This window comes from Aplysia californica, unplaced genomic scaffold (assembly GCF_000002075.1).
Source record: "Aplysia californica isolate F4 #8 unplaced genomic scaffold, AplCal3.0 scaffold00022, whole genome shotgun sequence".
Classification (NCBI taxonomy): Eukaryota; Metazoa; Mollusca; class Gastropoda; order Aplysiida; family Aplysiidae; genus Aplysia; species Aplysia californica.
The window spans coordinates 2331984-2357061 of record NW_004797292.1 but is presented as its reverse complement, the minus strand read 5'-3'; the positions used below and the strand labels follow the sequence as shown (position 1 = coordinate 2357061).

The following is a 25078-nucleotide window of genomic DNA, read 5'->3' as shown; positions in this document are numbered from 1 at the left end:
AAGAAGCTTTGCAGTATGCATTGTTTACCCATTGACACTTTCAGAGCAAAAAATGTTGAAACATTCCTTGCTGTCTTTTTTTTCGGATTTTATCAAATCAGGGCTGTCTGTCAAGGTGGTCCTTAACTTATGTTGAAGTCTGTACATGGTTAGAGTGAAAGCATAACACATCGATGTTTGTCTCACATATCAGTCGTACTTTGACTTTCTAGCAACTTTATATACTGAATACCTGCTGTAGAAAGATTTCTTGAGTGTGCTCAATTTTTAAAAAATTAACTCAGGATTTTTCTTTTCTTACTGTAGAAAAAAATAAAAAATCCAATGGTACAAATAAGTGCCAGCGTGAAACACAATGGCTTGGTGGATGTGGTATCTCTCGACTTGTCCCACAAGCATGATTTTTTTTACTCATAATACCTTGCTGTCTGGAGGATGCTTTGTAGCACTGTTAACGAAATCCATGGAGATTTTTTTGTTTTGTTGTTTGCCATAGATACCCGAGTATTGGAGTTTCAGTTTTGACTCTTTGGAAGAAGTCCAGTGATGGAGGGGAGGAGAAGGAGGTTTGCTAGCAGAGGTGTCTAATTTCATTTACAAAAATCAGTCCACAGAATTTGCCCCATTAACTCTTACCCTTTTGAAAAGTAGTAATTGGTCCTTTCATGTGGAACAGATTACCCACGGAACTAAGACAAACAAAAAACACTTGATAACTTCAAAAGACATCTTAAGCATTTTCTGTTCCTACAAGCCTATCCTTCATTAGCTTTTAAAGTTATTATTTTTTTGTATTATAGTTGTTCTGTGCCTATGTCTGAATGAAAATAGTCCATGTGTGTGTGTGTGTGTGTGTGTGTGTGTGTGCATGCATAAATATTATTGCATGAGAAGAAAGGAAGTAGTAAGAAAGGTTTTGAAAAATGGGTATTCCAATGTAAATCGCATTGAGCTACTTTTTTGGAAATGCGCTATATAAATGTTATATATTATTATTAATAAGCCCACTGTTACCATAGAGGAAGGCCTATACTCTGCTCACTTTTCACATCTTATGTATGGAGTCAGGGTAAAAGGAGTTTGAAAGTTAGCACAAGTGAGTTTTTTCTTAAAAGAAAAAGATCAAGTGAAAGTTTACATAAGTGAGGTTTTTTTTTCTCAAAAGAAAAAGATCCAAGTGATAGTTAACGTAAGTGAGTTTTTTTTCCTAAAAGTAAAGAAAAGGATCAAGTAAAAGTTAACGTAAGTGAGTTTTTTCTGAAAAAAGAAAAAGATCAAGTGAAAGTTAACATAAGTGGGATTTTTTCTTGGGGGAAAAAAAAAGAATCGAGTGAAAGTTAACACAAGTGGGGGTTTTTTCTTTAGAAAAAGAATCAACAAAAAGGAAAAAGATGAAAAACGGGCATGGCTGTACCAAATATATACATTTTATAAGGTAAATCTAGAAGGATTGTTGGGGGAGCAGACATCTCGATCAGCAAAGTGCACTGAGCCCCCCACCAGGGCAGTGCTACTGACTGAAGTTGTCTTTAGGACATTCCCAAAGGGGGAATATTAACATGTTCTTATGCACAGTAAAATTGTAAATGGGCTGATTTATCAATGTCGTGCTCATACTGTGCAGGAACAACATAGGGGGAACTGCAGCTTTTTCTTTCCTCATCCTTACTATCATCATTTTTCCTCTACTTCTTTTGTATGTTTGTCACTCTCTTGAGAACTGCTATTTCCGGGGTGCCTTGATGATCGAAGCAGACTTTGTGCTGTTGAGGATTGAGAGGTGAGCAGAGTAGACCTGATTTCCCCGTTTGGACTTCTCTGTTGACTTCCACTCCTTGGCACTCATGTCATATGACCTTATGCAGTTGCGAGCGCCGTAAAACCTTACTAAAACTACACACCCTTTGTCACTCATCATATGACCTTATGCAGTTGCGAGCGCCGTAAAACCTTACTAAAACAAAAAAGAGTGCACTGTTGATGGCCTGATGTTAAAGCATTCCCCTGGACGAGCTTCTTTTAAAAAAGTCAAAAAATTGTTTCTTCCTCTGTAATGTGATTATATTTGTCTGGGAAGTTTTCTATGTACATTCTCACCCCTCTGTTACAAATGCAATGTAGCCGTCATTTTTTAATTTTTATTTCAAGATGTTCAATTATTATTTTGGTACACCATTAAACTTTATTGATATTAATTTTATATTGATACAATGTATGTTGATAAGTTACATGTTCAGATGAGTTTTACAATTTATGTTTAACGTACAAGTTTCGCTTTCATTTTTCCTACTCATACTTTGACATTTGATTTAAAAGTTGAAATGTTGTTTTTAATAACATGTTCCTCTGTTGCACAGTATTGTTATGTTAAGTTTTACCTATTGAATTGATTTTATAAGTTTACATGTCCTGTCCTAAAAAGATCTTTGTCCCGCTGCACAGTATTGTTATATAAATATAATATATTGTGATTTAACTTTATTTTTTTTGCTTTTAGTTTTAAGTGGGACTCATTTCTTATACTCCACAGCTGCATCTCCTTCATTTTTCCATCATATCAAGTGTGCCATTGTTCGCTGCCTTTTGGCTTGCCACAATGCTTTGAAAATCTCAAGTATTATCCTCCTGGCACCTCCCACTGAAAGATAGCTACGACATTTCAAGTCCTGTCCCCGTGGTTTTATGCACCCCACATAATTTAGCAAAATTTGATCATTTTTTGCATAATTTCTAATATTTTCCTTTACCAGTCTTTGTTAAAATTAACAGAATCGCAGAATTTCACATTTTTGGGCTCAGTTTGCTTATAATTTCAGAATTTTTCTTGAATAAAACAACGGGGACAGTAGTATATTATATTGTAATTTATCTTTTTAAAAAAAATTTTTTTTTTAGGTTGGACTCATTTCTTGCACTCCGCAGCTGCATCTCCTCCATTTTTCCATCAAGTGTGCCATTGTTCGCTGCCTTTTGGCTTGCCACACTGCTTAAAAAATCTCAAGTGATATCGTACCCTCCTGGCACCTCCCACAGAAAGATAGCTACAACATTGCAAGTCCTGTCCCCGTGGTTTTATGTACCTCACATAATTTAGCAAAATTTGATTTTTTTTTCTTCATAATTTCTGATTATTTTCTTATATCATTCTTTGTTAAAATTAACAGAATCGCATAATTCCACATTTTTGGGCTCAGTTTGCATAATGTCAGAATTTTTCTTGCATAAATCGACGGGGACAGTGAGTCTCTCAGCACCAACTCCCCAGTTTTCACATTAGGTTTGACTGAAGTTCACTTCTTTTACAAGTGGGTGGTTGACGGGTGTTCTGGTGTAGTGTGCTCCTTTTCTGTCAAATGTTTATTGTATTTTTCTCTTTCTCCCTTCTTCTTTTCTGTTTGTGACTCTCTTGTACTTGTAACACTAACACCTCTAATCTTCTATACTTATATCACCTAATTGTGTTGCAAGTGCCGTTAAACTCTCACGGACCTGAACACTTTTTTTTGTTTCTCATTTGATCTTTGTCTTGCAAGGGTATTGTTTTTCATCATCTATTAAGTTCTTTTCATTTGCTTTAAGTTTTGTAATTAAAAGCCAGTAAAGGTTTAGTCCAGGTTTCCCTTCTTATTACGAGTTAAAAATCATGTGTTGTGCGTGACGCCATGCCTACCCCTATGTTGGCCCCACAGAGAGTGGAGACCACAAATGTGTCAACATCTAATGAGCTGTGCCCGGGGTTTTATGCACCCCGCATAATTTAGCCAAATTTGATCATTTTTTTGCATAATTTCTGATTAATTTCCTTTATCATTCTTAGTTAAAATTAACAGAATGGCATAATTTCCCATTTTTGGGCTCAGTTTGCATAATTTCAGAATTTTTTGGGCATAAAACCGCGGGGACAGAATAAGTCAAGGAAGACTCAAGTGGAGACCTCAACTAGACCTTTAGCTGAATTTTTAACTAAAAACTTTTTTTCTCACTGATATTGGCTTGAATCACTCCGAAAAATAATTAAATACGGTTTACATTGTGAATAAGAGAGATCAAAGGATGATGTTTTTCTGTTTGGTTGTTTTTTTTTTGAATGCTTTTTTGTGTTTTTTGTTTAGTTGGTTTTGTTTTTATCTAAAAACTTATAACTTATACGCACTGTTATTGGCCTGAATCTCTCAGAAAAATAATTAAATACGTTTTACATTTTGAAGAAAAGAGATCAAAGGATGATGTTTTTCTGTTGGGTACTTTTTTTGGTGCTTTTTTGTGTTTTTTGGGTTTTTTTGTAGAAAGTTTTCCTCATTGTTATTTGCCTGAATCACTCAGAAAAATGATTAAATACGGTTTACATTTTTAAGAAGAGAGATCAAAGGGTGATGTTTTTCTCTTGGGGGTTTTTTTCTTCTTTTTTTTGGTGCTTTTGCTGTTTTGTGTATTTTGTTTTGTTGAGGGTTTTTTTTTTCAATTCACGCTTTGTCAAATTATTACATGCTGCCAAAATGTGTCAGGCAGAGATGATTGGTGTCTTTAGTTTGTGGAAAAGCTCAAAAGCTCAACTGATCAGACAATTTTGAATAAGAGAGATGAAAGGATGATTTTTTTTTTGGTTTGGATTTTTTGTTGTTGCGCTTTTTGTGGGTTTTTAAAAAAGTTTATTTTCTTTTCTTTTCACACTTTGTCAAATTATTACTTGCAGCCAAAATGTATCACGCAGAGATGATTGTTGTCTTTAGTTTGGGGAAAATCTCAAATGCTCAACTGATCAGACCATCGAATGATGTGAAGAATTTGATTCCCACTCGGGGAAGTTCTTTTTATAGAGAGATGTTTCAAGGAACAGCGGAGTATTTGACACAGCTGGTCTGGCCCTGGGTAGGCAGGGTAGAAACAACAGGCTTTCTAATAATTGTATGTGCGCCAAGAGAAAGGTACCCAAAGTTGCCCCAGACTGTTTCGAGCCACAGGCAGGTAATGATAAAATTAACTTTTTTGACCAAAATGTGTTTCCATAAAAAAATGATAGATCCACCATTTTTTACACTGTTCTCAAAGGGTTTTCATACTTCTAAATTATTTTATTTTGAATTATTTTGAGGGTATGGTATAAATAAAACAAATATAATGAAAACTGCTTTTAAAAGGTGTTTAAATCTATTCTTGAAGCACGTTTTCTCTTCCCTGCTAAAGCTATAGCCTATGTTTTACCATTGAAATTCCATTCATGATATTGATACCTACTGAATGCCAAATTGGAAATGAATTTTCCAAGAATAAATATATTTTAAAAATATTTTTTAAAGGTTTATGTGTTCTCACGTTTGTTAAACTTAAAAGCCCATTTTCTCAAAATCATATTTTTGTACCCTACCTCGCAAATTCTGCAACATCTTAAAAACTACTTGAGATATCTAAATAATTCAAAGACCCCTGTGCTCAGCATTGAATTTCCTGTAAGGTACAATTCCTAACTCAAAATGGTCAGAATCCGACTTTTGGTACCTTTCTTTAGACACACACACAAATTAAATGCTCAACTGATCAGACCATCGAATGATGTGAAGAATTTGATTCCCGCTCGGGAAAGTTATTTGTATCAAGACCTTTCATGGAAGAGCGGAATATTTAATATTTGACACAGCTGGTCTGGCCCTGGCAGGAAGGGGAGAAGCGACAGGCTTTAGAATTGATCTCATTTTCACCAGTGACAATGAATGTAGTAATGCATGTAACAGATGCAGTAACAATGTCATGTAAGCAATGTTGTAAGGGATACTGAATTAACATGCTCATCATGCACATATCTGTACAGCATGTGTCAAAATGACACACCACTTTTTGTCTGGTTTTTTTGTGCGTTTTTAAAAATAAATTTGTGTGACACATTGTGTTGAAATCAGGCAATTGTCATAATAATTATAATGAAATAGATAAAACCTACATTTTTCCACCTATTGAAAAATTTTGATTGAATTTGTTTTTTTGGGTTTTTTTTGTTTCAACACTTTTCTGTCCGTTACAAACACATTTCTGTTCGTATTTTTTCTGAAAAATGTTGATCAAAGGCACAAAAAATCTACGTTTTCTAGTTTCCAAAGACTCTCAAACTTGGGAAGTTACCAAACCTCGACACAAATTTTCTCCCCAATTTTCTTCTGACACCAGGCAACCCCCACCTCCTTCCATCACAAAAATATCTCTACTTCTATTTAACGGTATCTGTACGCCCTGGGGTCATTTTGTACCCTCAGGGTTGTATTCCTCACATTTCAGAATACTTCTAGTACTAAGATCTCTTTGAAACTTTCAGTATTTCTAAAAAAATAATTGACAGATTGCTATGTAAAGCGTACGGATCGGATTAACAAGTAAATTTCCTCTTTGAAAGTGGTGGCACAGAGTTCCCCTCGTCGTATGGATACGATAGTAAAACTCAACGTACGGATAGGGGTAAGATAGATGGTTATTTTTTTTCATCAAAAGAAAGACAAATGAACAGGCTTTAACCTTAAGACATCAATAACCTCAAAGTCCAAAAATTGATGAGCGCCTGATTCCATCGTGTCATAAAACACGTATACATTTTTCTTTTGGGGTTTTAAAACCAAACTCCACATAATTGGTCTTTTTTTTTGGAGAGAGATACATCGTCCAAGCAGACAGAAGAAGATACTCAATAACACCTCCCCCAAAGGTGAATTGAATTACTAATGTCTTCTACAAGCAATGGTGAAATGTGTAACCACTATCCTTGCCAGCTGTGATTAGTAACTTATCTTATGAACTTCCTGCTGCAGTAGGGACAATTAGAAGAAATCGATTCCTTTCTTTTCCTTATAAATGGCTGGAGAAGATTACTTTGGCAAATGAAAATAATAAATTGAAAAGCAATAAATCAGGGATCACTGAAATTTTTCGGCATCCTCTGAACTTTGAAGGTCAATCCGATCGACTTCCATAATTTATATTTTGCCCCTCCACATCAGTTTTTGAAAAAGCAAAATAAACCAAAATAGAGACAAATTTCACTTACTTTCCTCTTGTGCTTGATTGACTGACTTTGGTCTCGTATGCTTCTGGCTTAAGTTTCACTGGCTGACTGATGTTGGCTTTGGCAGGTACATAAATAATCCATAGGGACAATCTCAGGCTACTCAAGGCCTACCACGGCCCGACCTAAGGCCGAGGCAGAACAACTGCTGGCACGGTTAAGACAGCGGAGTTGATTTTGGGAGTTTCTCGCAACCGCGGAAAATCACGAAACCGCGGGAAAACTGGTATCACTGATATATGCTCCATATCCTTCACAAAGGTTGAAAAATTGTGTCCCGTTATCTCATTATGTTGGGGTCTGCACGCTGGGACCAACGATTCGGTTCACTACAACAACTCTTTTCACTTCTCGTGCAAACAAACAAAATTCAATAAAAATGAAAAAAAAAACAACACACAATGTTCTTTTTTTTCTTTTTTTTTTTTTAAAGTTTTATTTGTTACTTTTAGCCCAATACAAGCAGTAAAACTTATGAACGAAATAAAAATATGACAGTGTAAAGATTTGTCTGACTGGACGCAGCCACGTTGCCCCTTCTGGGATTCGAACCTCGTGCCATGCTCAGGTGAACCACCTGTCGTCACAGTGTGTGGAAACATCCGTGCCTCACCACTCCAAAGTGAGCGGGAGGCCATCACACTAAAGTCAATGGAGAGAGAGAGAGAGAGAGAAGAGAGCTTGTAGAAAACACACTTTTCCCTCCTCATCCTACAATACACGAGCACTCAGCAATCTTTATGTGTAGCAACATCCAAGAATGTCAGCAGCACAGAGCAAAAAGCCCCTCTACTCTGCTAGACACACACACCAAACTTGAGTGAAAATTTGTTGATGGTGGCATTCACGGCTGCAGCCAAGCAGAGAAAATGGTATCCAATGTTATCAAGGAGAAGCAATAATGTCCAAAACTGAGGAAATCTTTATACGAGAATTAATACTTCGAACTAGTAACAATTTTCAACCAATATCTTCACATTCTTCCAATTTTTTTTTTTTTTAGCAAATCCTTTGTCAATCAAATTGATATTTGATTATGTACAAAAATAAACATTTATGTACAGTTTACATAATGAACGACTACTTTGAATACAATGGATCAATCTATGTGTGGCTATGCTGTCAAAAGTCTATAGTGAACAAAACCAGCTCAAACCCCCACAGGTCCAGACCTAGGCGGGGCATACACTCTCAATAGTTGTAGTAGTAGTAGTAGTAGTAGGAAAAACCAAGAGGAGTGAACGACTCCATTCACACTTGTCTTAATCCACACAACGACCCTCTCTAAAAGGCTTCCTTCACAACCTCTATAAAGTGTACATACATGTGTTCCCCAACTGCTTTCCCCAAATCTGTCTACGCTACGGTGTGCACGCCTGTTAGGTGAAATGGAACCTCTTCCAAAATTTGAAGGAACAAGACTTGCATACAAATGAGGGGCAGGCTGCGTGAGTGGATTTCGTTACTTCTTGTATCTCAGCTTAACTCAGAAGACATTTCGTGCTATTTTAACAAATACATTTTTATCACAAGTAAAGGGCTCAAAGTCACTGTCCATCAAAATTATTTATAAAAATAATATAATATTCAATAACATCACACAAGTTTCTCATTTTAAAAAAAAACAACCCACAAACTGTTCACCATGAATGTTGGTTTGGGAAATGAAGAAAATGATTCACTGTACTCATTTCCAACAACAGCATGGTGTCAGCCTCGGTGTACGCTGTGTCTGTGCTGATTGGACGTCAAGTTTTTGTCCCGTGTTGGAGGAGCGCACGTATGCACGCACACACACACACACACAAACACACACGCAGAGCAGACCGAGGCTGAGTTGCCATGATGTGGGAGACACTGATAGCTCCCACGTGCCAGTTACCGCTGGCCCACAGCAGAATGGTGCCAGCTAACACGACTCGTAGAGGAGGGGGCAGGGGGGGGCACTATCCAAGCAATATAATGGACGAAAGTATTGCAAGAACGACAGCAGGACGAAAGGCATTCTGAAACAATTTAAAAAAAAAAAAAAAGTTTGGAATGTACTGACACAATTTGGTTGGATTTTTCATATTCTGAACTGACATTTTTTGCATAGTTGGGAGCGTCTCTCTTCTTCAAAGAGCAACATTGGAGTGAGGCACAGTCACTGCTCATCACATCAAAATATCAGCATATGGGTACTGCCATGATAAAGACAAATATCCAAAAATAAAACTGAGGGTCAACTGGTTGACGATCCTTGCACGAAATGATTTGGAAACAATCCATCGAAAAATATGCCCTGATTACAAAAATCATTCATATTTTCGTACAAGTATGACAGGGTAACTTTGAAAATACAATAATCTCCAACCGTACTAATGTCAAACAAGTACATTATTTTGCATCAACAAATTTCGAATGACATCAAGGGAGAGATATCCCAGTTCATAATAAAAAAAACTTGTAAAAATTTGCATTTAGAACAAAGTACAATCGTCCCTAGGACTTCACGTAAGCACTGGTTGTCATGCTGGCATAAAGAAAAGTTCACTCACGTTTGGCGAGTACGATCAATTATCCCAACAGTACAGTAGCCAGAGACCAACAACGGCTCTTGTTTGAGCAACAGGCCCCCACAAATCACTGATCGTATTAGCTGTCACTGAAACAAACATCTCCTAAAATTACCTTAAGGTCTGTGATCTATCAACTGACGGACAATTCGCATCAGTCTCAGAGCTGGTGAAACAACTAATTTAACCTGAACTCAATAACCTATCTTTACTTCTAGTTCTAGTCCTCACAGAATTTCAAGGAGGCACCCGGTGTTCCCTCAGAAAGTCAAGACAGATGGGGATGATGAGTAAAACCTGTCACAAATAAACCTGTGTGGTTCTAAAGACAGGTTCTCTTATAGAGTCCTACATACTGTACCATATCTATTTTAGTTAATACTATTCTCCCTTTTCACAGCCATTTCATATAATGGTAATTTGGGAGCACTGCTACTGGGTCACAGGTGTATGAAAGAATTGCACAAATTACAAACTCCCTGACACTTGTCTGCCCACAACAGTTCAAGATATACCTAAGATGGAAACCAGTGGTGGTACCCAGTAATCTCTTCCTCCCCCCCAAGATTTCATCTAAGTAACTCTACTTATACCAGCATTAGTCTGTGACAACATATGTGGGGCATCCTGGTGAAATCTGGTGCTCGTCAAGAGGTCGAAAGTAAAGAAACACAATATTTTCCCTCAGTCGGGAAATTTATATCTTTTATTTTGTTTGTTTTGAGCTCAACACCTCTTATGTCCATTTAAAAACACATCTCTTTCTACTGGAAAACGTTATCAAAGGCACAAAAAAACTTAAATTGGTCGTTTCCAAGGAAATCACAGCTTTAGAAACAACAGAACTTTGGTGACCATTTTCTGATTAAATTTACTTCTAATACGGTACCAGGGGACCCCGACCTTCTTCATTTTAAAATATCTGGACTTGTTTTCACGAAATATGGGTCTTTTTTTCCCCCATCAAAGCAAGCCAAATAAAGATGCTCTAAAAATTGACGAGTGCCTGATTCCACCATGTCAAGACACATATGAAGAAACAGCCAATTATTTATTAAACACACAAATAATGTTCTCTTGCGAGTATCGGGACAAATCAGTGAGCGACTGGTGCCAGAGGGCTTTAACTCCGATGTAATGCTAACCCTCAGCAAGCTTGCAGGAGAGAAATTCCCAGCCCCTGAACATTTGGGCCATAGCTGTCACCCTAGGGCTAGGTTAGAGCTATGCTTACAGAAAAGCTGTCTGACTGGTTTTCCCCCAAGGAAGAAACTTTACCCCGTAAGCGAGATCCCAGCTGCATGAAATTCTTTTGTTTGAATGAAAACTGAGCTGCGAAACAGCGCACGAGGATGAATCTATCAACACAGGGAATGGGGAAGAGCAAAATTGATATGCATGTCAGATGTCTTCGCATCTCTGTGAGCATAAAATGTGTATGACAACAAAACAGTTGGCTGACTTTCCACCAACTCATTTTCATGGAAGATGGAAAAAAACTGACCACAACGGGGGCAAAGGATGCAAAATACTTTGCAGATGACAAAATGAGTAAAACCTAAGTCTTTGCTATTCAAAGAAATAACCATGAACAAAAAGGGACAGCCATTTATCAAGCCGTTCACATAGATCACGTGAAAGGAAAAGGAGGAAATGTAATGCTGTTCCACTGTTTCACACAGCTCAACTTACACAGAAAGGTGACAGAGTGAGGGGAAAAAAAGACTGATCCTACACCCATGAACTAACTCCAGACACTGGCTCCTTGCCCTATACACAAGAGACACTTGGGAATGAACATTTCTATTCTGCCTGCAAAATCCTTAAAAATTTACAAAAAGTCTAAAGCTCTCCCTACTGGCGACGAAAAACATCACACTGTATTACATCAATAGAGGAAAGTCGTAAAAGTGTGATAAAAGTTCACAAAGAAAACTGAACAATTACATCAACGGCATGGCAAAGACGCCTTCTATCCATTTTCAATCTAAGCTCCATTAATTATACACCTTGAAATACCTACGGAGACTTTAAAACACGGCTATCCTTTTTCAAACAGCATCCTTGCAAGAAGAACAAAAACACTAGTTTATCAAAACAGTAATGATAGTCTTCAATTACAACAATAATCATTTGTCACGTAAACAACCAATAGATAAATGATTAAACATGTCACTACAAGATTAAATGCCACCTGGCAGATACAAGTTAGAGAGTACACCTGATATGGTTACAAAAGAAAAATAGAGTAAGGAGTAGTCATTACTGCATGAACAATGCTAGTGAATACAAAATTACATTTGTGTACATACACACACAAAGTCAAACTTTAGAAAAATATTTAGACAAAAACCGAGACTGAACGGAGAGCAGTAAAAAAGATACCCTAGAAAAAACTAAATAGATGATTGACCCAATCAATCATAACTGAATGAACGGAGAGAGATAGAATAAAGATAGCATTACTTTATCACGTATGTTAAATGGTCAGGTGTGGTATATGGGAGGAGGACTGTGCATACGAGCCCAGCCATATAATAAGAAAAAACAGGTGGGTCTTTTCTACAAATAGTACACCCCTCAGGCCTGGCTCATCATGGTAGGGGAGGACTCCCCGGAGAAGGGCTATAATGAACATTCTAGACCGGGGGGGGGGGGGGCGCAACATGTAATGCAGTAGAGGGAGCCATATATGACATTCAAAGTTATGATAAGGCATGGCAAAGATCTGTGGCTGTACACAACACTAGAAACACAAACTAGGGTGGAAAACAAAAACAGACCAACGGACGAATGACTTTCGTGGGAAGAAAATCAGTCGTAAATCACAACACTTCTTTTGCATGACCATAAAAATAAAGAGGAAAAAAACAACAACAACAGATCATCATAATCACCACTAACCATGAAGAAAAGAACGACCATATTGCTATCGGTTGAACTTCAAACAGATGACCTGACTGCTGCCCAAGGGGTCAATGGAATATCATTAAAACACACGTAAATTACTGTTTTTGCTTTTTACATGAAAAGATTTTCAAAAATAATATGTTACAATACAACTTATGAAAAAAAAAATCTATATTGTAAGACGAATCTAGCAAACTGTACCAAAAATATAAAGTTCTATAGCCTCATTCCACACTATACCGCTAGTCCTTTTAGTTCCTGCTACCCTACTTTTAGTATTTAGCCTCTAGTAAACCATTTTTCTAAAAACCAAAAATTCTACATTTATACAAAAATTGCAGATTTAGGAAAAAAAGAAAAATTCCCTGCCAAAATATACAACAACAAAAACCCAACAAACAAATGGGTATCTTGGCTATCAAACAGATGATTGCCTTTTCCAATACATGCCACTAATACAATTGTTTTTGCATTGCTTTTCTTTTAACGGCCATTCTACGAGGCAGGCCTGTAAATCATGATGAACGTCGGGGGGGTGGGGGAACGATGATGAAAAATGAACAAAGCACAGAGGAGATACCGTCCTTGCTGCGTTCGAAACAGAGAAATGAAGCAGAGCCAGTTCCACAAGGACTGATTGTACAGATTCCGCTGAAACATCAATGGATTTCCCAGCATCAGAAGTGCACATCAGTCAACATCTAACAAACAAGACATACTTCCAACACAGTTCTTCCTTCTAGTTCAAGGGAAAATATAAACTCAAGAGCCGTTCTACTCTACCTTTTTCTGCATAACTCAGTGGATATACACACTACGAAAGAAAAAGAAAAAGGAAGAAAGAAGGAAAAGAACCCAACCAAACTCGGCTACGCAACGTAAGACCGAAGGAAGTCGGAATACCCGACAAACATAGCGGAGTGAGCGACGGGGCCCGCTGGGCGGCCGGTCAGTCAGTCAGTCGGCGCGACGGGACACAAAAGTTCACACAGTAGTAGTTAGTTAAGTAACGCACAATCAGTATATCACTTTGGCTGTTCAACAACAAAAACCTCAGCAGTAAACACAGGGTCAACAGTAAGCAGCACAACAAGGCAGGCACGGTCAAGACAGACTGAGTGGCCTGGCCAGGGCTTCTCCCGCCCCGACGTGGCTGGAACACAAACAAGCTTCCTTCTCGTTATTCTTCATTAAACACCTTCCACTCAAACGACACAACACGGCCATCACAATCTGGTCCATTCTTGACCGTCACAATGTCATTTAAGAAAATAATCCCTTGTATCAAGGGGAGGGGTGGGGAGGGGTGGGGATTGGGTAAAAATAAAAAGGAACATTGCCTGACAGAAAACTTCACTTCAATAAAGTCTCAAATGAACGATGACAGCTCTTTTTGTTTTTTCAAATTAAAGAATAGACATTGAACTGGTGGTCTCTAGAGTACCATTATCTTTTGTTTGGGGTTCCAAAGAACTCACATTGCTAACAACAAATTTAAAAAATTGAGCCTTTCTTCTTATATGCATTGAAAATTAAAGCTTCCAGGGCAAAAGCCAAAAACTAGCAAAATGTTTGCATGCCAAGTTCTTTGTGATAGATTGGGCATCCGCTGCCACATTCTGAAAAACAAAGACAGCTTTTTAACCTAAGTTTTTACTTCCAGGCACCTGAAACCGAAAATGTTAAGTAATAACTAAATAAATATACACAATGAAAGTACTCAAAAGACCACAGAGAAACCGTATCAATTCTTTCTCACTTAAGGCATATCCATGAGCAAAAAGGAAACATCATCTTATCCTGAAATTGACTTAATATTTCATTTTAAAAAACAAACAAGGAAAATTTGAACAACCGCAAAAAGTGTTCAAGATTCAGAAGCTAAATTTTCCAATTGCACTGTTAATGCAGGATACACCTTCCCCCCTTGCCCTTAGCCTGGCTAACTTTCGTTGACAGCGCTAGCCTTGGGTACTTACTCGTAAGCATTAAACGTTACAGTCTCAACAACATAGGACGACCCTCAAGCTAGGAGGAGTCCACTTGACCACAAACAGGCCCAGGACATAACGTTCCTTTAGTGCCACTGATGTAGTGCAGGCGGAAGATTCCCTATCTCGTACGCCACAAAATGTTTCAACTCACTGGTAGCCAGCATTGTGAACTTGGCATTTTATTTTCAGGTTTGCAGCTCACAACCTTTGCTGCTAAATAAGCTGGTCTGATTTTCATTTATGATTTTCCAATTAAAAAACCAAGTCTTTTCATCTTTACTCCCCTGCATGATAAAACTTAGGAGCAGAAGTCTCTTCAGTGAGCTTTTCTTACCCTATCATACAAGATTGCACTTGATCAAAGCAGCTTACAAACAAACTGAAAACTACTGGTTGCAACTTTTTTGTTTTCTAACTACATGCACACAAACTGAAAATAAAAACAGATCAGATTTGAAACAAATAAGTATATAACGTGATACTCTCTCAATGTTCACAGTGCATTATATATATATTACTTCTTTCAAAAACATGGGATTTTGCTAGGTTTCTGAACTTCCCCAATACAAATGTACAAATGTACTGGTTGCAAATGAGTTTTTTAGTACATTCCAACAGCCAAATGATGCAATTCAGAAAAAATTATATTTTTGCCAATATCTGCTAGATATTTTTACAACAGCAGACAAGTTAAAAACTGTTGCAATCAACAGAATTTCATGACTTGGAAGCACAGCAAAATACACTTCAAAAAGACACTAATTAAACATGACAAGTTGAAGCTTTCTCATATGAAAAGAGTCGTTAAATTCCCACAAAAGGAAAGGCTTATCTTTTTATTCTTACCATTAAAAAAATCTATTCGCCTACAGATAATTTCACAGAAAATACATTTCCACAACACCTTGTTTGCTAGAAATATATTTCAAAAACTTTCAGAACTCATTTTATTTCAATAGTTCGGAAGGTTGATACAATCCGGGTGGGGGTTTATTTCACTGCTTAAAATGAGTACGGTACACAACCATTGAAGAGATGGAACTTATATATTCCATTATAATAACTGTGGTTAGGTCTCGACAGGAACACAATAGCGACGGCCCTGTGCCCACAGTAGCGCGAACGAGTGAAGCACAGCTGATGGTGGGAGACGTTTGGGGGACCCAAAAAAAAAAAGAAAAAGAAAAAAAAGAAAAAAGGGCAGGGGGGGGGGAGGGAAACAAATAGTGAAACTTCCGCTCGCGTTAAAACAAAGATGTAAGTACAAGGATTTAAATATCACTGTGAACACAACAAAGATCTGGCATTTCACATCCAGGCAGATTTCCACAACAAGTTCAACCTCTTCCTACTTCTTCTTCTCCCTCCAACAGCTTCAATACCAATAAATTGAATTCCTACATGAAATTCATATTTTCAATACCAAAAAAGTTATCGCAGCAAAGCAAAATAACAAAATGAGTCTTTCCACACAGGTTTTGCATAGAGTACACGACTCAGGTCTAGGAAAAACATCTTGCTGTATAACAACTGACTCAACCAGCAATAGCAGAAGAGACACATCTTACCATTTAAGAAGTCAAAATGCATAGCAGTATGTATACAAGCATAAAAGCCGGCTGTAGGTCATTCATTAAATAAAAAAACAAACAAGACAAACCTAGAGAATCAACATCCATCTACTGAAATCTAACAGTATCTTCACAAACCTCAAATATTCACAGAAGACAACCTGCAGAGACAACATGGTTTTATTTTTTTCAAACTGAAGCACTCTTCACTGTTCAGTCTTGAAAACGAGGCAGCCTTTCATGTTTAAGTGGATGATGAATAAAATATAGAGAGAGCGAGTAAAAAAATATAGGGTGTATACTTGTATATATAATTCATTTATATGTTTCATCTATATAATTTTTTTTAAACATTAAAAAGTGTATGACAAAGATGACAGATATGGATATGAATGTATGATACAGATGATAACAGGAATATGGTAACATTCTAGCCCATCCGTTCTATCGAGCACATGACCTACTGACTAACTCCCTCACTTTCTAGCAGCTATGTCCCCTGAGAATTTAGCCCATGGCCGTAATATTTGCAGTTGGCCGAAATGTTAAAAATTTGAGTTCGAAATTACAATTAACTTTAAAGTCCTGGTACAACTATCGGTACCAAATTATTATTTTACTTCATGGCAAGTACAAGAACACGAGTGCAAAATGAGTGAAAAGGACAGGAATGTCACCAATACTTTAAAACGTGCACAAATTTGCAATAATATCTTTGCATGACACTTGTCAGAAAGAACTGAACACTGCAACAACAGATATTTCCCACATTCTGGTATGGGCTGAGTAGCCTTGTCCACCACATGTAGGCAAAGTGCTGGATACAAGAAAGGACGGGCAGAATTGCACAACCACAGACTGGCCTCAATACTTTTTAAAGACTGAACAGTTGAATTCTTGCAAAGTGAAAAAACACAGAACACCATTCCCGCAGGACCTGGCGTACTCCGGAAAAACACCCTCCCCCCCCCTACAGCCCAACAAAATAACATAAAACAGTGGGGAGGGGGGAAAAAAGATTCCATTGGTAGATTGAGTGGGGAGACGGAAAGCATATCTCATTGAGTTTTGTGCGCATCCACGAAGACAATCCTTGCATATTTCTGCGACAATGGCATGTCCCTCATCTCCCTCCCTCCATTGCTACTCTGGCTCTCCTCTGATGTCACATAAATGAGGCATGGATGAGGACGGTGAAAGAACAACCTTGGGCATGAGGGAAGAGATGGCGGGTTCGGTTGTACACAATCATGTGGAGGATGGTTGTCGGAACACAAAGTACCACAAAAACGACGACGACGACGACCACGACGACAACGACGACGACGATGACACACAAATAGCTTTTGTTAAGAAGGTTGCAATGACAGCGTGAAGTACCGGTCTGTGTTGGACACACAGGTTTTTTTTTCATTGACAAAAACAGAAAAAAAAAGTTGCCATCATGTAAAGAAAACAACAACGCCATTACAAGGAGGAGGAGATATCTCGTGGTGAAAATGAGGGATGAGGCAAATGACTAATTTAGCTAATTCATATAAGTTACTGTCACAGAGAACATCATACTGATATCCGTTTCTTGGCTGCTGCTGCTGCTGCTGCTTCTGTGAATGACTGGAGTGAACTATGATATCGATGGCGGTGAGGAGGAAGATGGCGGTGCTGGTGATATATTGTAGCTGTGGTGATGAATGCGCAATGAGGGATGTCCAATCTCACAACCATGTTAAGGGATTATCCTTGTTGCCTAAAACTGTCTCAACATCCTTCAGTAAATCGCTGGCAATTTCCTCCTGCAAATACAAACACAAATAAAAAATAACAGTAAATCGCTGGCAATTTCCTCCTGTAAATACAAAAACAAAACAAAAATAACAGTAAATCTCTGGCAATTTCCTCAGGCAAATACAAAAACAAAACAAAAATAACAGTAGATCTCTGACAATTTCCTCCAGCAAATACATACACAGAAGCCAACACACAGTGCGGCTGTGCTGACCCGCAGACAGTGCGCGCTAGGCGAATTGCAAGTCAGACCTACAGAGCCACTCTGGGACCGGCCTTACACGTAGAGGCTGTCTCAGGTGTAGATCAACTTCGACCTACGTAGCAATGCTCACTTCAGGTGTGCGAATGTGTTACACCTGAGGCACAGAACGATCCCCCTTTCTACTTCAATAGAACTGAGCTATAAAGCTATGCTTACCATCACACATTGCTCACAGCAAAGCGAGTCAAAACAGTCACTAGTCTCCATCTGAACCAGTGGACCTTCATTCAATTTATGTAACAGGGATGCCAAAATGATTTTTGAAAAAAAAACATGAAAATGATCGGAGCATCACAGCTCACCTAAAACGTACTTTGTAAAATCTTTAAATGAGCAAACAAAAACATTTCTCTTATCATTCCCCTTTCCTTTGCAAGTGTATGAAAAAGCCGGAAAAACCGGAGATTTGGCATCCCTGTATGTAAAGAGAAGAGAGGGCAGTAGTGGCGTCGGTGGCCTAGTGGTCAGTCTCTCGGACTCGCAACCGCAAGGTCGTGGGTTCAAATCCCATCAGGGGCCCGACGTTGTGTCCTTGGGAAAGGCACTTTACACGAATTTTCCTCACTTCACCCAGGTGGGATTGGGTACCCGGCTATAGACAGCGAAAGATCTTGTCAGTTTGTTAGTGTTTGAGCGCTTAATCAGCTGCTTGCACTGTATGCTTCCCGGGAAGCTGAGAATGTTTCGGAGTGTCTGTGGTCTGCTGGGGTAATAATATAGTGTAAAGCGCATAGAGCCTGCAGTTGAGCGGGGATATGCGCTATACAAATGCTATTTATTATTATTATTAGAGACAAAAAACAACCCAACATTTCCCTCCACTAGGTGCAGCAAGGTGTACAAGGGTCCTACCTGCAAGCTGGGCACCAAATCTTCTGAGTCCATGTTGAGGTGATCTCCTACGTCGTTTACTCCTGCCAAATCCATGCTGCTGAAGTCTGCCTGACCTGTCAGCTTGGGGCCTGGCAATGTTCACACACGGGAAATGGTTTGAGTAAAGAAAAGCATGCAGTAAAAGTCATTTAGCATAACCAAGTTTAGTTTTAGAGGAGGTTTACGGTGCTCGCAACTGCATACGGTCATATGAGCGCCAGAAGATTAGAGGTGTTACAAGAGAGTAACAAACATAAAAAAAGAAGAAAGGGAGATAAGGACAAATGGACGTCTGATAGGAAAGAAGAAGCAAACCACTCCAGAGCACCCTCCAACCACCAACTGGGTAAAGAAAGGCATGCAGTAAAAGTCATTTAGCGTAAGGCAAACAGACAAGACACAAAAGAGGGAAACAAAAGTCGGAGGACATATCAGTGGCATCTTCCAACCACCCACACACAGAAATGGAGAGATAAAGACGGCAGCAACTTACAACTAAAACAACCCACAGAAAGTCATTAAGTTGTTTTTTTATTTCTGCGAACTCAACAACAGGAGTTGCTGCATGTTTTAAAAAAAATATTTTTAAAATTTTAGTAGATGCTTTTACGGCACTCGCAACTGCATAAGGTCATATGAGCGCCAAGGGGTGGGTGTCAATAGAGAAGTCTTTACAGGGAATCAGACTGCTCACCTCTCTAGCTTCAACAGCACAAGGTCTGCTTTGACTACCAAGGCACCCCGGAAATAGCAGGTCACAAGGGAGTGACAAACATACAAAAGAAGTAGAGGAAAATGACAATAGTAAGGATCAGGAAAGAAAAAGCAGCAGTTCCCTGTTGTAGATCAAGCACAGTTATGAGCGTGGCATGAGTCAGCCCATTCACAATTCTACTATGCTTGAACGAGATATGTCGCCCCTTAGGGAATGGCCTAAAGACACTTCAGTCAGTGGCACTGCCCCGGGCGGTGCTGCATGTTTGACAGTAAATGAGCACAATAACATTGAATAACCACCACATTTCACAAGGAACAGAAAATGATACGACTAAATGAAATAGTATGATGAGCAGATCAAAGGCTAAACCACCTGAACAGACAAAATTAAATCAATACCAGTATGTTTTGATGATTTATTGCCATTAATGAATCAAGAACTTAGAACACACTAGCAGTTAATTGTAATCAACTTTAGTTTAGTTTTCGTAAGAGTTTTTACGGCACTTGCAACACAATAAGGTCATTTAAGTGCCGAAGATTAGAGGTGTTACAAAAGAGTAACAAACACAAAAAAGAAGGAGGGGAGATAAATACGATACATGTTTGATAGGAAAAAAGGAGCAATCAACTTTTCACAGAACCAAAATGTTGGGGATCACTAAGTATCCTTACTTCCCCCCCCCCCCCCCATATAAAACACACAAAATTTGGGTGCAGCTGAACTGAAAACAGCACCACAAAAAACACGAGAGACACATATCCCCCCCCCCCCCCCCCCTATATAAACAAAAAAAAATTTTGGGGGGCGGAACTGAAACCAGCCCCCCAAAAAACCCGAGAGACACATTTCCCCCCCCCCCCCCCCATATCAGTACAGCTGAACTGAACAGGAAAAAGCACCAGAGAGAAGGTGAGAGACACCTACCCCCGTCCCCTGTGTCCATGTCTTCCATGTTCCCGAGAAAGTCATCTGGTGTTCTGGGTAGACTGTAGCTTGTGCCCATTCCACCTGAAAAACATGACGACAGTAGTAGTACATGTACCTATCGTGGCGTCCGCGGCCTAGTGGTTAGGCCCTCGGACTCGCAACCGTAAGGTCACGGGTTCGAATCCCGTCAGGGGTCCCGACATGGCGTCCTTGGGAAAGGCATTTTACACGAATTTTCCTCACTTCACCCAGGTGGGAACAGGTACCCAGCTATAGACAGCGAAAGATCTTGTCCAGTTTGTTAGTGATTAACCAGCTGCTTACACTGTATGCTTCTGGGGAAGCTGAGAATGTTTCGGAGTGTTCTATGGTCTGCTGGTGTAATAATACAGTGTAAAGCACAGAGAGCTTGCTGTAGAGCAGGGGGTATGCGCTATACAAATGCTATTTATTATTATTATTGAGGACATTCTGTGAAAGACACTCATATGTTACAAACTGGCAGAATTAAACACATATGTGATATATATAAGTATAGGAAATTAATGAACCATAAACCTTGTGACATATAAAGAAAGCTGGCAGTCTGGGACACTTCAAATTTCAAAATTTATGTAGACTGTATCAAAAATTACCGTATCTTTAAAGATGCCTAATACAGGCACTATTTTTATACATTTTCCACTGAAAAAAAATGAAGAAAAAAAAAATCACTTTAAAAGACAAAACAAAAACTATTTCACTGTTCCGTACCCGACATACCAAATATTCTAGTAATAGCAGACAGGACTAAAAAATGGCTCATTTTCCAGCTCAGGATTTCCTTTTTTTCCCCTCCGATTCATCAGGGCAACTGACACCAAAGAACTATTCTGCAGCTTTTGTGGGCAGTTACGCCTTGTCAGTGGAGAACGTTTGGTCAGGTCTTTCGGTACATTCCTAGAATATTAATTTCTTTAAAACGATCCTCAAATAATAGAGATTAAACAAAGTTATAGCTCCTACTTATTACTAATATTACACCCTGCTGCAAGATAACAACACAAGTGCACACATAGTACCAAGCAGCCATTTGAAAGTCCACAACCTGCACCCTTCCACACAGGCACACACACACACACACACACACACACACACACACGCACGCGCCCACACACGCATACACACACACTTACACACACACACACGCACACAAACACACAGGCACATATACACACACACACGCATACACACACACACACACGCAAACACACACACACACGCCCATACACACATACACGCACACACACACACGCGCACCCTCGACAAACAAACACACACACACACAGAGTGAGGCAGAAACAACACCTACCCAGCCCGCTGTCTCCACTCTCCTGCCTGTGGTGGTCTGAGGTGGTAGTCTGTCCGAAGAAGGGGTCCGCTACGCTGGTCATTTCGCTGGACTGTGAGATTGCCGTGACGTCTCCGCCAGATGTACCCATGTTCTCGTTCACCTGGGCCCGGAGCGCCATCTCCTTGAGGAAGTACGGTCACATTTAGAGACACAGCTCACAACCACACTAACAAAAGTAAGCCTGCCAACATTGCCACGGCCAAAATCTGTAGCCGACACAAATTTTTGTCCAAAACTCAGTAGTTGACCTAAAAAATCCGCAGTAGGCTATATTCTGACTTGTTGCATACTTAACTGGGGACCCGTACCAATATTCTGACCCACATCAAATATATATACATTAGTTTTGTTTTAGTAGAGGTTTTACGGCGCTCGCAACTGCATAAGGTCATATGAGCGCCAAAAGATTAGAGGTGTTACACGAGAGTAACAAACATAAAAAAGAAGAAGGGGAGATAAGGACGATAGATGTTTGATAGGAAACACCAGAGCACCCACTAACCACCCACTCCTGCCAACATTGACGGGGCCAAAATCTGTAGCTTGTGGCGACTAACCTTAAGACCAAGTTGTTGAGGTGTGTTGTTGTTATGTGTAGTACGCCGCACTTGGAGTTCATGAGTAACAGTTCAGTGAAAGAGTCCAAGCCGTTCGGGTAGAATGTATGAAAGTTATGTCTCGTCCTGCTAAGACTTACATGTGTGTATGTCTCTTCATGCTACAACCTGACGGATCAATATTTTGACCCACATCAAATATATATACATTAGTGTGTCTGCGACTTCAAACAAATGTAGAAAACGACAAGAACTAAAATACATATATACATGACAAATATGAAATGGCCTCTCGGCGAGGTTTTAAAGGCCTGCTTCAACCCAACAAGACGATAAGATTTTCTCTGATGTGCGTACCCTGGACAATGAAGATGTATCTTATCTTATCTTAGTGTTAATCCTGCTGGCTGAGAAGTGCTCTCCATCCATTATTACTTTCAAAGCCCACACTATATCGATCGTTCAGTGTGTGTGATTTTCTGTGAGATCACTATAAATAATAGTTTTTGTTAACTGCCTCAGTTTACACGCTTAAAAAAACAAAAGGTGATAAGAAAACAAGCGGAACAGAGCATCGGCAGTGAACCGGTGGCACTGACCCGGTGACCGGAGTCAAAGAGTATCGGGTTACGGGGAGTGCCGCCAGCTGGCAGTTCGAGTAAGTTGGGGGTCGGTAATAACAGCCGTGAATAACAAACAAAAAAGGGGAAAGGAGGAAGAAGACCCACCTGTCTTGCAATCTCGTCTTGCCTCTTCTTCAAAAGTTCCTGCTCCATCTGAAGCTGCTGGATTTTCAGATGCTTAAGCTGCTCCTGCTGAGGGCTAATGGGACCGCTGGAAAGTTGCTGTTGCTGCTGCTGCTGCTGTTGTTGCTGCTGCTGCTGCTGAAACTTCATCCCCGGTCGCTGCAAATGAACAGCTGAAAAAAAAAAAAAATCATAAATGAACACTAAGCATGTTCATACCTTCTCATCCGTTCAAAATGAAAGACAGTTGCTTTCAGCTATCCACAGACGACAAAATGGAGAGTAATCTAATACTAGGACAACTGTATACAGGGTGTCCAAGAAGTCGCGCACCATCCAAAAAATCTCATTTTTCTCTTTGTCCATGCCCTCTTGACAAATTGAGACATGCAATCACAATTGAGTGTCACAACATCCATCCAGATACCTAAAGGAAAGTTAAAAACAGCTTTCTGCTGAGAGTAGAGAGCTGTACTAATGAAAACTGTGCTCAATTTGAGCATCTGTAACAATAAGTGGGTTTTTAGGATGGTGCATGACTTTTTGGACACCCTGTAAAAATATTTTATGCCGTGGCCAACACAATATACACTTCTGAAACTTTGCTTGACAGTATACCCCGGCTGAGAGGGATACAGTAGCAACCAAAAAGAAAAACAGAGCCCCCCCCCCCCTCCTGTGACTCTGTATATTCTTTGCACATATAAAAAACATGTACATGACTAAATTCATATGACATGAAAAGATTTTCATATATCCCGCCGACTTCGCTATGTGCAAGCTATAGACTATGCTAAACTTGAGAAAATTGTTTAATTATCTCAAGAGCTGTAAAAAACCAAAGGGATCAGGGATTCTCTTGTGCCTATACAATGTAATACACGACTTATCCAGATAGGATACCAAAGAGCTTCCCAGATGAAAGAACTGACACCACACACTTAATTTTTACGACATCCTGAACATATATGTAATGACGAGGTAGAATCAGGCCCTCGTCAATTTTGGGGCATGTGGAGTTATTGGTATCATCTTAAAGCTTGTCCATTTGCCCTGCTTTTGATGAAAACAATATCCATTTATCCTGGATACAAGTCAAGATATTGGTGATTGAAAGAGGTGGAAGTCGCCTGTTTTCAGAGGTAAAATTAGCGGGAAAATGGCCGCAACAGTTGAGTTATTTCCTTAGCTTGAGAGCCCGTGGAAACTGAAAATTTACATCTTTTATGCCGTATATCAATGTTTTTCAGTACAATCCACACAGAAATGTGTTCTTTAATGGTCATAAAAGGAGTTGAGCTAAAAAACAAAAAATCGATACTCCTAAACCTGCTGAAAAATGCCAGTTTCTTCACTTTCATTATTTTGACGAGCGCTTCACCACGCTGCCTCACATATAAGAAAGCAAATCCTGCGACTCACGTATTGAGGGATGAAACCAACTCGTGGTGCGGTCAATGTGATTGATGAAATAGACCTCGCAGTCTGCGGTGAACGCTCTCTCCCAGCCCGGTGGGAGAGGGACCTTGTCCACATTGACAGGCGTGGAGTTGGGAGCAGGCTGACTGGAGGGAGCAGGGCTCCCAGTCTGCGGAGAACTGTTGAGGTTGCTGGTGTTGTTGTTATTGTTGTTGTTGTTGCTGCTGCCGCTAGGGGCCGTTGTGCCAGGGGTGTGAGTTTTGCGGGGGTCATTCCAGGTCGTTATCTGTAAGACGTGGCTGTGGAAACAAACA

General features: G+C 39.4%; 1 protein-coding gene across 2 annotated transcripts in view; it reads right to left on the bottom strand.

Moving 5' to 3' along the window:
* Positions 1 to 7449: 7449 nt before the first annotated feature.
* Positions 7450 to 25078, bottom strand: part of LOC101846626 (transcriptional coactivator YAP1) — a 35541-nt gene continuing 17912 nt past the window's right edge. Inside the window, exons 2-7 of one of the 2 annotated variants that reach the window (XM_005090846.3) lie at positions 24768 to 25063; positions 23328 to 23518; positions 22001 to 22160; positions 20647 to 20730; positions 18981 to 19090; positions 7450 to 17871 (exon numbers count right to left, since the gene is read on the bottom strand). In XM_005090846.3, coding sequence (XP_005090903.1) covers positions 17794 to 17871; positions 18981 to 19090; positions 20647 to 20730; positions 22001 to 22160; positions 23328 to 23518; positions 24768 to 25063 — 919 coding nt within the window. In that variant the 3' untranslated portion in view covers positions 7450 to 17793. Of the gene's footprint in view, positions 17872 to 18980; positions 19091 to 20646; positions 20731 to 22000; positions 22164 to 23327; positions 23519 to 24767; positions 25064 to 25078 lie in introns of both variants that reach the window. The other variant, XM_005090845.3, reaches the window with a different exon arrangement.